The sequence below is a fragment of the Schistocerca gregaria genome, chromosome 4, assembly GCF_023897955.1.
Source record: "Schistocerca gregaria isolate iqSchGreg1 chromosome 4, iqSchGreg1.2, whole genome shotgun sequence".
In the NCBI taxonomy this organism is placed as follows: Eukaryota; Metazoa; Arthropoda; class Insecta; order Orthoptera; family Acrididae; genus Schistocerca; species Schistocerca gregaria.
The window spans coordinates 408,397,841-408,415,000 of record NC_064923.1 but is presented as its reverse complement, the minus strand read 5'-3'; the positions used below and the strand labels follow the sequence as shown (position 1 = coordinate 408,415,000).

The 17,160-nt window shown below is 40.2% G+C and overlaps 1 protein-coding gene across 1 annotated transcript in view; it reads left to right on the top strand.

The window, feature by feature from the left end:
• The window catches only part of LOC126268122 (protein ATP6V1FNB-like), a 58,763-nt gene extending 46,306 nt beyond the window's left edge, over window positions 1-12,457 (top strand). Inside the window, exon 3 of the mRNA XM_049973648.1 lies at window positions 11,154-12,457. Within this exon, the coding sequence (XP_049829605.1) occupies window positions 11,154-11,402 (249 nt within the window). The 3' untranslated portion in view covers window positions 11,403-12,457. The remainder of the gene's footprint in view (window positions 1-11,153) is intronic.
• The last annotated feature ends 4,703 nt before the right edge of the window (window positions 12,458-17,160 follow it).

Genomic DNA, 17,160 nt, shown 5'->3' with positions numbered 1-17,160 from the left:
AGCTCTGATAGGACCAGATGAGGATAGAAATAATGACATAATTATTCAGAAAAAAAAGTTTCGGTCCCAGAACAATTTCTTAACAAAAACAGTGAAAAGGATGGTATTATACAACTTCACAAAGTGTGCATTGTGGGATCCAAAAACCTGTCAGGTGCATTTTCTCTGGTGTTTCACAGGTGTTTGCAGTTTCGTTTTTGCATTGTGTAGTTGGAGTCAGCCCAAACAAATAGTGCCCATCACATCTTTCATACAAAGCATTGCTTTGTTTTCCATTACAAACAAAATTATTTTTATAGCAGATATTTACACTCATTAGCCAATATATTAAGGCCATTGCCCACTGCAATTTTGGATGCTACCTAGTGGCATTGCGGGCAGGTGACACATAACAGAAGTATGTAAGTGGAGTGGACATGAACAGGGACCACCATAGCAAAAATATGGCCTGCAAATGGGGAAATCCATTGAGATAAGCAACTTTGACAAATGGCAGATTATTATTATGCTGAGCCTGTGAATGAATATCTCAAAAGCACTGAAGCTGGTCAAATTTTCAAGCACTACTGTAATGAGCATCTATGGAAAGAGATAGAAGGATAGTGAAACTACCACTAGGTGCTAAATGGTTGGGTGTCCATGACTCTTCACAAAATGTGGCATTTGGAGGCTTGTCCACTCTGAAAAGTAAGATAAATGGTGATCTGTGGCACCTTTGCCAAAAGAGCATAATACTGGTGCACACACAAGTGTTTTGGAGCACAATGTTCATTGTACATTGTTGAACACGGAGCTCTGCAGCAGACCACCCCTACGTATTCACATGTTGACCCGACTTCATCAGTTACGATTGCAGTGGGCACGGGATCATCAGGATTCCACTGTTGATCAATAGAAATGTGTCGACTCTTCAGGTGAATCACATTTTTGCTACAATAGGTTGATAGTTGTCTTCACAAATATTGTTATTGAGGTCAAAAGTAGCTCAAAACATGCAGAATGCCATGGGGGAGCAAATATTATGCTACAGGAGACATTCTCCTGCACTTGCATGGGAGCTGCCTAGATTCCTTCATACTTGAAGTCTTTCCCAATGGTGATGTCACCTTTCAGCAGTTTAATTGTCCATGTCTCAGGGCCAGAATACTGTCTATTATTAACCAATCCCCTTAAACAGTTCCTTCCATGCTGTCGCTGTCCATCTATCCCCATCAGGATATACCTTCTCTCTTTGTACTGTATGCATTCCATCATCCACACCGATGGCAAGAGCTGATTTTTCATCTCCTTGGTGAGCTCCCGCCCCCTATTTGTTGGTTGAGGACTCCAATGCCCACCATCTGCTTTGGGGATCACCGCAAGGCTCTTTATTGATTGACCTCTTTCACCAAGCGGATCTTGTTTGCCTCAACACTGGGGAACCTACATTTTTGCCTGCCTCCATGTCAAATTTCTCTCATTTGGACCATTTAGTCAGTACTCTTCAGCTAGCTCGGCACTTTGAATGGTTTGTTCTTGCTGAAACACTCTCAAGTGACCATTTTCCATGTGTCCAATTACAGCCACAACTGCCATCTATGTGCCCAAGACACTAAAAATTTTCCCAAGCTGATTGGACACTTTTCTCCTCTCTAGCAACATTCGATAACGTGTCACTTTCCTAGGATTGACGACCAGATCACTCATGTTACGGAAGCTACTCTTACAGCTGCATAATCTTCAATACCTCGTACCTCCCTTTTGCCTTGGCACCACCCTCCCCCCCTTCCCCCCCCCCCCCCCCCCCCCCGGTTCCTTGGTGAAATGAGGCGTCCCATGATGCAATACATGAGCGGAGATGTGCTCTTTGCGTTTCCGCCACCAGCCTACATTGGCCAACTGTATCCACAATAAGCAGTTACGTGCCTGATGCTGTCGCATCATCTGAAATAGCAAGAAGGCAAGCTGGGACTTCTTTACCAGCTCCTTTAATGCCTTCACTCCCTCATCAGTAGTTTGGAGTCGAAATTGACAGTTATCCGGCACGTCTAGTTTCTCCCTGATCTTTGGGTTCACTGTCACGCATGATGTCTTAGTGGACCCAGTCACAATTTCTAACTCATTGGGTTGACACTTTCGGCTCTTCAAATTATCCACTAACCTTTCCCCTGAAGAAATAAGCAGTGGAAGTGCGGCCTCTTGCTTTCTCCTCTTATAATAGCGAAAGCTATAATACTGTTTTCTCTATGCGGGAACTCCAACATGCACTCTCTTCCTCTTGCTCTTCTGCTCCAGGTCCGAGTGGCATCCATGTCCAGATGTTGCTGCATTTATCATACCATAGTCTGCATTACCTCCTTTGCCTTTATAATAGAAATTGGAGCGACAGTGCCTTTCTCAGAAGATGGCGGGAAGCTATCGTCATTCCTGTTCCGAAACCTGGAAAGGACAAACATCTCCCCTCTAGCTATCGCACCATATCTCTCACGAGTAATGTATGTAAGGTTTTGGAGTATGGTGAATTGCCGTTTAGCCTGGTGGCTGGAGTCGCAACACCTTTTAACACCTGCCCAATGCAGTTTCCTTAAGCATTGTTCTACAGCTGACCATCTTGTTACTCTCTCCACTTATATCATGAACAATTTTCTCAGCAAACGCCAAACAGTAGTAATATTTTTTGATTTGGAGAGAGCATACGATACCTGTTGGAGGAAAGACATCCTCCGCGCACTGTTCTCTGGGGGCTTTCAAGTTCGGTTGCCCATTTTTATTCATGAATTTGTGACAGAGCACACATTTAAGGTGCAGGTGAACACTACTCTCTCCCGTACTATCTCCCAAGAAAACTGGGGGCCCAGGGCTCCATGCTGAGTGTTGTACTGTTTGCTGTTGCCAAAAATCCAATTATGGATTGTCTCCTTCCCGATGTCCTGGGCTCCCTCTTTGTCGATGATTTTGCGATCTCCTACAGATCTAAACGGACCAGCCTTCTTGAACGTCTTCAAGAATGTCCCTATTGCCTCCACACATGGAGCATCAAAACCAGTTTTCACTTTTCTCCCAGTAAGACTGTCTGTGTAAATTTTTGACGCCGTACAGAGTTTCCCCTAGGCCCTGTTGACCATCCAGTCACAGATGGCACTAAATTCTTGGGACTTATGTTTGACAGAAAACTGTGCTGGTCTTCCGACACTTCATATGTTTCGGCTTGCTGTCTGTGATCACTCAACACCCTCTGTGTTCTGAGTGGTACCTCCTGGAGAGCAGACTGAGTGGTCCACCTTCGCCTATATCACACCTTACTGCGCTCGAAATTGGACTATGGAAGCACAGTTTACTCCTCTGCATGGCCGTCTATTCTTTGACATCTCGACTCTGTCCACCACCGTGGATTGCATTTAGCATCTGGAGCTTTTTCCACCAGCCCTGTGGAGAGCCTTTATGCTGATACTGCTGAAACTCCACTGTCCAATTGGTGAGCTGTCCTTCTGAGTCTTTATGCTAATCATCTGTCTTCCATGCCTGCTCATCCGGTCCATGCCCTTTTTTTCGATGCCTCCTTGGATTTAGGGTATGCAGCCGCTCTTCCTCTCAACTACCACAGGGAGTCCACTTCCATCAACTGCTACGTTCTTTTTCCTTCCACTTTTTTGACAGCTGGGGGTACGGCGCCACCTTGGCTTTTCACCCGGAACTGCCTGATCTGTGACCTTTGTCAACTTCCCAAGGATAGTACCCCCCCCCCCCCCCAGCCCCCTCCCTCCCCTGTCTAGTTTATCATCAGGCATTTGCTGCTCTACATGCACAAATGGAGCATGCCACATTTATTTACACTGATGGCTAAAAAATAACATTTGGTGTTGGGAGTGCCTGTATTGTTGGTGACACCCCTTTGTTCAGTTTCTACTGTAGAGCTTTACACTGTTCTCCAGGCTGTCCAATACATCTGTCACCAAAACCGGCTACAGTATATTATATGCTCGGTTCGCTCAGCTCTCTCCTCGGCCTCCAAGTTCTTTATTCTGTCCACTCTCTGGTCCACTGGATTCAGGGCTGCCTCCACTTGCTCCAGTTGGGGAGTGTCTCTGTCACATTCCTCTGGATCCCAGAGCACATTGGTGTCCACAGAAACGAGGCAGCTGATATAGCAGACAAGGCTGCAGTCTCTCTTCTTCGGCCCGCTGTTCACATGGTTTCCTTGGTCAATCAGCAGAGCGTTTTATGTCATCGTGTTGCTCTTTTATGGCACGCACGTGGAACCCCTTGCTTGTGCTTGAACCCCTTCCTCCCCACCTCGTCGTCAGGAGGAGGTAATTTTAAATAGACTCTGGATAGGGCACTATCTTTTAGCCATCAATATTTTTTAAGTGGTGATCCTCCCCTGCCTTGTCCCCACTGCTCTCAACTGTGGACGGTGAGACACCTTTTACTTCAGTGCCCCTATTTTAATCCACTACACACTTGTCTACAGGTTAGGTTAGGTTAGGTTAGTGTTTTTTTTAACATCCCGTCGACAACGAGGTCATTAGAGACGGAGCACAAGCTCGGGTTAGGGAAGGATGGGGAAGGAAATCAGCCGTGCCCTTTCAAAGGAACCATCCCGGCATTTGCCTTAAACGATTTAGGGAAATCACGGAAAACCTAAATCAGGATGGCTGGAGACGGGATTGAACCGTCGTCCTCCCGAATGCGAGTCCAGTGTGCTAACCACTGTGCCACCTCGCTTGGTACTTGCTGTCGCCTGATATATCTTTCCTTTTAGCAGACAACACACGCTCAGTAGATCGCGTCCTCGAGTTTATCAGTGTCGGTGTTAAGACATCGGTCATTTGAAGCTCTTTTTTTGGGGAAAACACTCTGTCCCCCTTTCAATGGTAATTTTTTTTAAGATTTCCTGCTATTTTTAGTTTTCCTCCTTTTTTAGTTTTGCTCCCATTGCTGCTGATTTTCCATTTGGATTTTTACCCTTCCCTGAGCCACAGACCAGGCGCTTATGACTGTAGCAGTTTTGCACCCAAAAACAATAACAAAAAATAGGGGTTTGAGGAGTATTACAGTACACTAACGTAGATATTTCAGCTACCAATGTGATTCCTATGGAACCCAAGTGGGTTGCTGTGCCATCTCCACATACGCAAATCAGTGGCTTGTTATTTACACAATTTTGGCTCATCAGTGTACATTCCTATTTGATAGAGCGATTCCAAATCAGCCTAGTGTGACATTTGTTTTATTGATATGCGTTAATTGGGACAGTAAAATACAAAGAATAAACCACACCTCAGCAGTGATTCAGTATTGCTCGGTGTTTGGTGGCAGCAGTGAGCATGGACTAGTCCACTGCTGTCCCTTCTGCAGTACTGGTTATTCTTTTGAGTTTTACTGATCCTATTAATAGATATCAATAAAATAAATATCACACTAGACTAATCTGGAACCAATATATCAAATGGGCAGGTATAATTCTGATTTAAAAATCATGTTGTTTGTAACTGGAAACAAACCTACACTTTTCATCAACAGACATTGCTTGAGAGACTTGAAGAGGACTATTTGTTTGGGCTCACTTCACCTACACAATGCAAAAATGAGGTTGCAAATATCTGCTGAAACACCAGAGAAAATCTGCCTGATGACTCTTAGGAGACACACCCTGTATATGAAATACTTTCTCACATGGTCATCTCATTCCATGACCATATCTAGAGATCATAAACAATTAAATATAAAATCTCATCACAGTATTTGGACTGGACAATTCTGAGTATCATCACTTTATATGAAGTACTTATTTTTCTCTCATCCTGCCTTTACATGTCTCTCTCGACCTAAAGGTCTGGGTGGGTTAGTTTCACTATTAATTCCTCTTCAGTCTTAAGCTTCCTCTTTTGGGAGGGAAAGGAACCTCTAATGCACATATTCACTCGAGCAAGCACACCACGTGCACACGTGGTCACTTATCTCCAGCCACTCTGGATAGAATGCAATGGTGTCGTATTGAATGCAAGCAGCAATCAGAAGTTGAGCGTGTAAGAGGGAGGGATAGCAGGATAGAGGTGGGGCAGTAGGAGTCAGCACTGCCTGGCAGAGCATGCACGGATTAGAGTGCAGTATGGCAAGGCTGCCAAGTGCTGCATCGTGAGGTTGTGGGGAAGGGAGGGTTGGAAGCGGGGAGCAGAAAATGAAAGGAGAGGAGAAGGAGAAAAGGACCAGTGGTTGCATTGGCAGAGACGTTTGCACACTGAGGGTCGGGGGGTGTGAACTAGGAGGAGATGTAGAACAGAGGGGCGGAAACTATTATCTTACCCTATCATAGGCTGGGCTACCTGTGATAGTAGCCACATCATCCACCAGCTCTGCTGTAATCATTGCACAGCTTTTTATATCAATATAGCTACCAACTAGCTGTCCACCAGGATGAATGTCCACTGCCAAACTGTGGCCAAGTGCAAATAGTACCACCCTGTGGCACAACATACAGCTTAACACAACACATTTGATTTCAATGGCCAGTTTACAACCATTAGATCCTTCCCTCCACCACCAGCTTCTCTGAAATGCACAAGTAGGGGTAATTCTTACAACACATTCTCTGTTCCCGAAATTATTCCAGCCTCAACCTGTGGTAGTCTACAGTTCCCACACCATCCACCCAATAATTTCTGTCCCCCGTCCTACACCTCATACCAGTTAATGTCCCTGACCTTCAGTGTGCACCGCTTTCTGCCAATGCACGCACCGGTCCTTTTCCCCCTCTCCGCCCCTCTCATTTTCCACTGCCCACTTCTCACCCTGCCGCCCCCACACAGTCTGTGCTTGGCAACCTTGCCGTGCAACAGTGTAGGTCCTGCATGCTAACTCCTCCCCCGTCCCCCTCCCAACCCCTATCATGCTATCACACCCCCTTCCCCCATGCCACTCATCTGTTGCTTGCATTTGACACAACACCATTGCACTTGATCCAGAGTGGCCAGAGATAAGCGGCCATGTGTGCATGAGACATGCTTGCTTAAAAGAATGTGTGCATGTTTTCTTTTCTGAAGAAGGCTCGGGCCAAAAGTGTAACAGTCTTTTCATTGTGCCCATCTGCAACTCAACATGTCATCTTTATGAACATCTAATATTAGACACTTACAATTGACTTTGTTGTTAACATGCAACTAGAAAAAAATTTGTTGTGTGGATCTTATTTACTACACTTTGCTTGTAGTTCATAGCCTATTTCAAGCCTTTAGAAGTTTCATGTTTGTGTTGTTGTTGGAGGATACAAATGAAAGTGAAACCAAATGGTGTTGCATAGTCTACTCTTCCTTAAAGTGGCAGTGAAGATCATGTCCTCCTGCATTTCAGTGTAACATAGTCAAAAGTGTCCTACACCAACACATCATACAATGAGGTGACAAAAGTTATGAGGCAGTGATAGGCACGTATACAGATGGCAGTAGTATTGCTTACACAAGGTATTAAAGGGCATTGCTTTTGAGGAACCATCATTTGTACTCAGGTGATTCATTTGCAAAGGTTTCTGACAAGATTATTACCTCTCCCTATTGACACTGCAGTGGCCGATGCCTTCATTTAATGACAGAGCGGCACTTTATGTGTAGAGTTGTCAGTGCTAACAGACAAGAAACACGGGGTGAAATGAAGTAACAGCAGAAATGAAAGTGGGACATATGATGAATGAACTTGTAAGACAGTGCAGCAAAGTTTGGCATTAATGGGATATAACAGGAGATAGCTGATGCAAGTGCCTTTGCTAACAGCACACTACCACCTGCAATGCCTCTCCTGGACTCATGACCATATCGAATGGACCCGGAACAACTGGTAACTCATCTCACCTGGCCAGGTCAGATGAGTTCATATTTCAGTTGTTAAGAGCTGAATGTAGGGGTTGAGCACGGTGCAGATCTCACAAAGCCATGGACCCAAGCTATCAACACTGTGCAAGCTAGTGGTACTCCATAATGGTGTGGGCTGTGTTTAGATGGACTGAACTGGGTCCTCTGGTCCAACTGAAATGATAATTGACTGGACATGCTTACGTTTGGCTATTTGGAGACTATTTGCAGCCATTCATGGACATCATGTTCCCTAACAATATGGACTTTTTACGGATGGTAATGCACCATGTCACTGGGCTACAATTGTTTGCAAGTAGTCTGAAGAATATTCTGGATGATTCGAATGAATGACCTGGCCACCTGGATCACCCAACATAAATACCATCAAACATTTAAGGGGCACAATCAAGAGGTCAGTTCATGCACAAAATCCTACACCAGCAACATTTTTGCAACTGTGGACAGCTACAGTGGCAGCATGGCTCAATATTTCTACACAGAACTTCCTACAACTTGCTGAGTGCATGCCACGTTTACTTGCTGCACTAAGGCAGGCAAAAGAAGGTCCGACATGATATTAGGAGGCATCCCATGACACCTCAGTGTACACTGGGAGGAAATTTGAAATGTCACCAAAAGTACTCTCATGCAGTCTGATAATACACAGTCAAATTCCTCCACCTCTCCTGTTAATGCTAGTGAAATTCTGATAGTATAATTTCTTTCACCATAAAGTAGGGCTGAGGTGTTTACATTAGCATACAGTGAAGACACTTGCCATGAGCATGTGTGGTATACAGCAATTTTCATTTTCTTTTTAATGTTAATAAAAGTCTATGGCAACAAATACTTTGATGTGGCAAAAGTGCTCTCACTGTATGTCCCATCATTACCAAGAGAAGCAATCTGAGTGTAGAAGATATCAGCCTGCTCTGCCTGACACTATTGCTCTTTTTCTTAAATATCATGAGGATGATGAATGTTGCTCATTAGCACCCTTCTCACTAAAACCTTATGTTATAATTATATTATATTTTGGCCTTTATTATTCACGTAATCTATGCAAGAACCTCAATCAAATATTTTAATTTTATTTATAAATGGGAAATTCGCCCACAAAGCGGAGGCAGACCTTATGGCCAGTACTTACCTTGAGGAGGCAAAATTTCAGTTCTGCTGACAGACACATATGAATTAAATAACAGAAAATCCTTTTCACAATATCTATGTTATTAGATGGCTAACCTGGTTATGGTTCACAGTGTACAGTTCCAGTTGCTTGTTGCCGATCTGTAAGCTTCCAGGGACAACAGAAATTTTATTTTCGATATTTCACATAACTATTGACTGTATTTAAAAATTTAAAATGCTTTCAAAATCCACTCATTAAGAACTATAATCTTAAGTTCACATTTTAAAACAGTTAGGCACCTATTACAGTTAGAAACTCTGTAAATGTACTGAGGCCACGTAACACATTTGAGAACAAGAGCACTTAGCAATTCCGAGCAAACTTTATACATAATCTCAGACCTTTGTAAAACTTTTTCTCTGACACCCCCCCCCCCCCCCCCCCAACAATACGATGAAAAGGAGAAAGTTTATTGCTTACTACATTTTCACTGTTCGTGCAGTAAAACTTCAACATAGGGCATGATGTTTTAATTTATTACTTATTTGCTAATAGCTCAACCTATAACACACTTTTCAGACAGTATCCACATATAACATTGAATTTACCTGTAAAATTACATCATTATGTGACATATTGTTCAGAAGATACAACATCATAAATGCTGAGATGCATGAAAAACTAGCTTCCATTTAAAATGGAGCGCAAATTTCGCAGATTGTACTCATCCATTTTTTGACAATGAGAACACTTAGACTTCCAGCACACTTTAAGCATAGGTTCAAACTTTTTCTAACATGCTTAATGTCAAACATTTAACACACTAGCTCATTTGTAAAGAAGTCAGGCATCTGAAGCTGTTTTGTACTTGAGGGTTTAGTTCTTTAAAGAATAGGTGGTTAAATGGTTATACTACCCTAGCATTCAGAACTTTGTTTCCACTGTCGTCCTCACATATATGCCCCTCTCACATATCCTTTTTAACCTCCCCCCACTCATCCTTCTCTCCTCCCTGAGGAGGTAAGCAAGGAAAGGGGAAATTGTTAGCCATGATCTATTATAAGAAAGCACCCAATCATTCCCCTGAACCTGCCTTTTCTTGAGCAGATTTCATAGTCACGTAGACCTTTTTGAAGGACAGCATTTTTGTCTTCGCTTATCTTTCTATTTTCAATTGGCACAGTTGAAAATTTGATCTTATGGTCATTTTCATACGTAAGACTTCATGCTGCTTATGTATATTTCAAAAATTTAAAAAGTGCCTGGCATATATGAATAATTCATACCATAGTCACATACAATTCAAGATGTGTGTACAGTGGCAAATTAATGCACTCATATATTAACACATCATTTAACACAAAGTTAAGTAGGGAATAGGAATAGTGTACTAGGAGCCTTGAGTTTCCGTTTGAAAACTTGATTTTTGTCACTAATAGGCTCCACCTCTTGTAAATTTCTATTAAAAATATATGTTGCAGGATTTTTATTTTAAAACTCATAACGTTCCTTGTGTTTATTAAATGGATGCTATTGGTCCTTCTAAAGAAGTTCAAGTAGCTACCCACAAATCTCCTAACCAAATTTATGTATTACTATGTCAGTGTAGGAATACAAACAATATGCTGTGACACACACACACACACACACACACACACACACACACACACACACACACAATATCACTCCCTTGCTTATCTACTAATGGTAGCAATTACCAGAAGTATCACTGTGGAAGGGAGTAGAAATAGACCTATATGTTTACTCCACAAGTTACCATATAGAGTGTAACAAAATGGTTCAAATGGCTCTGAGCACTATGGGACTTAACATCTATGGTCATCAGTCCCCTAGAACTTAGAACTACTTAAACCTAACTAACCTAAGGACATCACACAACACCCAGCCATCACGAGGCAGAGAAAATCCCTGACCCCGCCGGGAATCGAACCTGGGAAACGGGGCGTGGGAAGCGAGAACACTACCGCACGACCACGAGATGCGGGCTAGAGTGTAACAAGGCGTATTCATATGGTTACAGCAAAAATAAATGCATGAAAAATTAGCAAAAATGCTTCCAAAATTTCAGTTGTTTGTGTTCTCTTTGCAGCTTCCCTTTTTTTTTTTAGTCAAAAGTAGAAATACAAATTGTAGTCCACAATTTCAGTGACTAATACAAATCCTTTATTTTTCAGACTGGACCATATGAATATCTGAAAGCCAGATGTGCAAAGCCCCCAAATCATCGGTATTATCTTCCCGAGACAACTAACTTCAGTTATGGGTGGCAAAGTGACGAACTCTACGCACGTGTGTACAACCCACCTTACGGGCGCAGCACACAAAGTACTCAACAACTATATCGAAGGCAGGGAGTCAAACCCGATTCTCCATCAATCAGACCAGCTTTTATCTTCGTACCTCTTGAAAAACATTGCATTTAGATTTGGTGCAAGACATGATGGAACACTGTCTAACCTCTTCTCAATTATCAAATTGTAGTTCAAAGGTCAACACTAAAAAGAATGTAGATGAGGAAAAAAATTTATTGTGAAGGAATGCTTGAACACAAGTAAAATATTATTTAAATTAAACAGTGTGTTTAGGCATTGTATGTTTTACTAACTTTTCAATGAGTACAATAAATAAAGAGATGATCACACATATTACGACAACAATCACAAGTTACAATAATGTCTTTGACATCAAAGGGTTGGCAGAAAATAATGACAAATAATACTGTTCGCTACACTGTTTGCCTTTCTTGACAATGTCTGTCACATACATTCCTTTAGCAGAAATGCAAAAAAGATTTTCTGGTCCTTTAAACACCATATTATCACAGTTTGTTACATAACAAAGAGAATATGTCTTTCCAAGGATACCTTGCATACAATCATCTTTTTTAAAAAATACATCTTACATTAGGAACAAAGAAATTCAGATCTAAGGACACATCAAATAATTGCAGGTATAAAGACAATAATGATTCATGTATAGTACAATGATTTGAGAGGTGGTAAATGACTGAGAACATGAAATGAGGAAAAATTGTTCATACCTCACAACTGAATTACAACAGTCTACTATCACATTATTGTCCTCCCTCACACATTCAGCCACAGAATTGAAAAATTGTACTTGGAGCCACAATTATGTCAAAATCAATGACTGTTGTAACCAAGCACTACAAGGCAGAGTACACAAAAGGAACTAAAAGCCTGCATAACTGGTTTGTTTATTCATAACTGTATGTTCCACACTATTGTTTTAGATTATTTTTATATTTTAATTCATGTTGCTCTTGCATAAAGCAACTGCAGATGAAGTACAAACAAATGAAAGAAGGCACAAAAGAAAGAAGTTACTAATACACAAAACAATAATTGAACATTTTTTTTTATTTTTTATTTTATTTTATTTTTTATTTCCAAGTTTGATTACCACGGTGACTGCCACAAAGCTGCCACAGCACTGTCACCTGCTTTGGCCAGCACCGACCACACAGCAGTCAGTGTTTTAATTATCTCTATACTTTCTTTTTGTTCACATAAAAAGAGAAAATGTGCATTACAACTTTTTAAGCATTTTGATATTTATAATGTCCTGATACAGCACAGTTTTATTATACCCAATCATAATGAACATGAAGCTCACAGATTCCATACAATTTCAAATGTCAACTAAAATAATAAACGCAAGCCCTAATTCAAAATCTAGTAATAACTTGCAAATTTAAGTAATTGGGGAAATCACAATTATTCGGTGTGAATCTCAAATCTTCATCTGACTATCAACCATTAACAATAATGTTACAAATTTAGATCTCTTATATTGGATGCAACCTGGGGACTTCATCCCACAAAAGCATTTTACAAGGACTCCAGCCTTGGGATCCAGTGCAAACAGGTTACTGACTCTTAATGCAGAAGTTGATACATATTATCACAATGTCAAATAGAAGATAAGATTGGTCTTTCACCTTAAAAAATAATCAGTCGGAGAGTAAATCCTAAAAATCAAACTTGAGATAGTCTACAATCTTAGTAGTAACATGATCAGTGTCTAGTACTCAGGTCCTGAAGCAAATATTTCCACTTATGCAAGGAGGAGGAATTTCCAAAATATTACCCCAGCTTGTATGCAACCCACCATCCCCTTTCATAACACTGGTTCTTCGGGAAGCCCACACAACCATGTTATAAGGGTGAGCCTGGGAGCATCCAGGCAACCTTATACGGCAATGTAAGATTTAGGTCTAAACAAGACATTTTCTTCTCCCTGTTCAGAATGGGTAATCTGAAATAGTTGAATCTTGGCACTACCCAAAATATCACTCACAAGATGCTAGAAACTAGATGCATAGATCGGCAAGTATCTGAAATACAACACTTCATTGTCAAATATAAGGCAATGGTTTCCATCATCAAATATTTTTTCGCCAAACGGCAGACTGTCCCCACTACACTTCCAATGCATAAAAAAGATCTTTATAGCACAGTGTATGTAGACATCAAACAGAAGAAACCACCAGAAACTTCATGTTAATGCCCAACTGGACACACAAAAATACAAACACAATGAGGTCAAGTAACAACTGTACAGTGCTTAACCCAGTAAAGAAGTTAATGGCATTTCGACACATACCAAAAAAGTAGACCGACAACAGCCTCTTGGGAGAATTTCAAATAAAGCTTGTCTTTACTTTGAGGTAGTACCAAAAAGAGACATGCAGAAGATAGGGGTGCAAAGATGTATCACTCTAGATTCAGATTATTCTCTCTCTAAAATCAAATGGAAGTTCCTACCCACAGAAACAAAGATTCTCAAATGCCTCAAAGCCTTAAACCTGATATAGGAATACTGAAGACAGGTAGATGTTAACATGTTCACTGTGGCTGACAGTTATAAGTGTCCACGTGAGCCACTAGTTCACTGTGGCTAACACATCTAAATGTATCCACGAACAACAAGCCAGTGCAGCACATGTTTATAAGCTTATAAGATTTTACCTACAGTTTGAGTTCTTGCGCATAGTTGTTTGTGACGTACATTGTTTGAAACGGTGGCGAAACAACCTACACTGGGACCTTCTACTGTTAAAAGAGTGGGCAGGGAAAAAAAGTGACAATCAGATACTGATTGCAGTAGGAAAGGTAGTGATTATGAGTTCCAAGATAATAATTCGCAGGAAGATGGATCGAATGTCAAGAACACAGAAACTTGCCATAGCGACAATAGTGCGGAAGCAGAGCTTTCACATACACTTTGTGACAGTACAGATTAAGAAGGCATGGAGAATGATGGTGATGAAATTGATGATGACTAAGAACCAACACTGGCAGAAGTAAATAAATCAGCTACAGTATCATCTGTTTACATATCAAGAATATTTATTTATTTGCCTTATTGAGAATACACCAATAGATTTCTTTAGGGTACTACTTATGATAACATACTCCAGTTTTGCATTTGATGAATCAAATAACAACACTGTGAATACATTTTAGAGTGAAACTATGAGGAATGGGTCTACAATTTGTAACTGGAAACCTATAATTATAGAAAAAATACTTTCTTCTTGTGAATTACATTACATATGCCTAATGTGAAACCTGTCTGATCGTAAGACTACAGGAACAAAGATGCTCTGTTTCAAAACAGGGGAATAGTGAAGAGTATGTGTAGAAACAGATATATGATCAACTTACACTCAATGCATTTTGCTAAAAATCTAAAGCCAGGAACCCAGAACAGATAATCAATAATACAAAGTACAATCTATACTACATTACTTAAACAACAGAATGTGTCGAGTGTGTTACATGTTAACATCTACCTGTCTTCAGTATTCCTATATCAGGTTTAAGGCTTTGAGGCATTTGAGAATCTTTGTTTCTGTGGGTAGGAACTTCCATTTGATTTTAGAGAGAGAATAATCTGAATCTGTGTTCTTTTGGGGAAAGACTGTCATTCAGACAATATAAAAAAAGGGCATATGCACAATGTGTGACGATTTGAAAATTGCGTGACAAATAACTTGTTATTTCCACAGAATTCTTCAATACAGTGGAGTAAGTGCCAAATTCATCCCAGCAAATAATTTCATAACTACAGCCATTTACCAAATATAATCAGAATATGTATGGCATTGAAGCAAGGACTAGATACTGTTATATTATTTATGTGAATGGAAGGTCTTCCATTGGTCTAAAAAACTATTCCTTCATATAATTGACACTCTACTTTTTGATTTATATATTCTGTACAGTAACTACTTGGGGAGTAAACTGACACTGTAAAAAAATGGAATAAAAATAATAAAGGGAATACTTTTCCAATGGAAATCCCAAGAAATATGAGACAGAGAGACCTCATAAGAAAACCCACACTATACAAAATCAGAAACCAACTGATGGGAAAAGGTAAGTCATAAGGAATAGATGTAAAACCTGTACCAAACTGGACCAGTGTACTGACATAACATGTAAGTGCAGAGAATGTCCAGATAATTCTGGATTCTCTTTGAACTGTTGTGTGAAGACACATGATTAATGAACATTTTGTTTTATAATGAGAAGTCCTAACAATTTCTTCTTTATCTTCTTCTTCCTCTTCAACTTCCTTATGCTTTCAAGAGCCAAGGTCAGAGGGAAGTATAAGTTTTGAATTTCTTATCACCTCTCATTTTGCAATTGTTTCAATGTTTCTGGAAGATAATGTTTATACTTTCACAAATATGTTCATTCATTCTTTAACCTGTAATTTGATTGCATTGGCAAAATACATCAAGAGGTACTGTCAAGACTGATAGAAAGAAAGCAATGATGGTTTTGCATCTGTCACTATTACTTAAGTACAAAACATGAACGTCAAGATTTTGCTTCAGTAGGATTTTGGATTTCAGCTCGCACATGCTTACCACATGTTTTAGTGGCTTATACTGATCCCTGCAGCAAATCTGTTAAGAAAACTGAATTAGCAATACAAATAAGTTGCTTAAACTTGAGGGATGATTTAGTCAAGAGTTGCCAGTAAGAAAGACCATACATTACACAGCAAAAAGATACATGCTTCATTAAAGACAGCCTGAGAACAAACAACTACAGAAACAGAGCGAGCCTGGGAAAGATGGAGCTTGGAGAATATTCAGACAAATAGGCATACTTCCATATGGTAGTGCTAATTTAAAAACATGAACATACAACAACAGGAAAGCCAGTGCATCCATAAGCAGCAGACACATTTGGGTGAATATTTTCAGAGGAACGTGATCTGATTCTCAATCAAACCTTCAAATGGATCTCCACCCAATGCATGTGACTCAGCCTTTCACTTTAGATAATTTGATGGTAATATAATCTTTGGGGATAACAGAAATATTCTGGTAAGAACTTTCATCAGGAATTCCCTGAAACTTCCTGTACGTGTGATGATAACCCTGACATCAAGTACTGCACTAGAATCATGTGTGTGTACAGAAATCTCACTGGTATGTCACCAGTAAAAAATTTCTAAGTTCTTATTCAACAAAACTAAATGACAACTCTACCAACAACTAGGATGATATGAGGTGAAACATATTTCCAGAGGGGAGAAAGTATCACACCATCAACAAAGCTAATCCACAGGTTCAAAACATATAAAGTATTTAAGGTATCAAACAGAGAGGGTATGAGTTGACTCAATGCATCCTTTATACACTTAGTAGCAATTTATCATTTCCATATAGTTGTTACTCTTATCAGTTGCAATGCTGAACAGAAAGAACAGAGAAGAAAATTAAAGTCTGAGAGGGGAACACAGGAAGACCTTGGAAGAATACACAAAACAATAAAATCTGCAGCTCTACAGTTACACTGAAAATTTGAAGGATTAGATCACATAAAGAGATACTTGGTTCTAGACACACGTCAAGGATGGATACTACAACATTTACCAAATGATTTCTCACCTTCTAGAAAAACAAAAAGATCAAAGTGCATGGGATGACAGTGCTGAAATTGGGCATAACAGGGACTAAAAATTTTTCAGAAGTATACTGAATCGAAAAAGGTTCCAGGAAAAATTATCCCATAAGAAAAAAGCACATTATGCATCCAGAGAAATATATGCTCTGTGAGCAAATATCAAGGTTCAATTTAAGCGAAAAGTTGAATGTCACTAGTCCTCAGTGCTGTATGTTAAATAACAAATAAACAA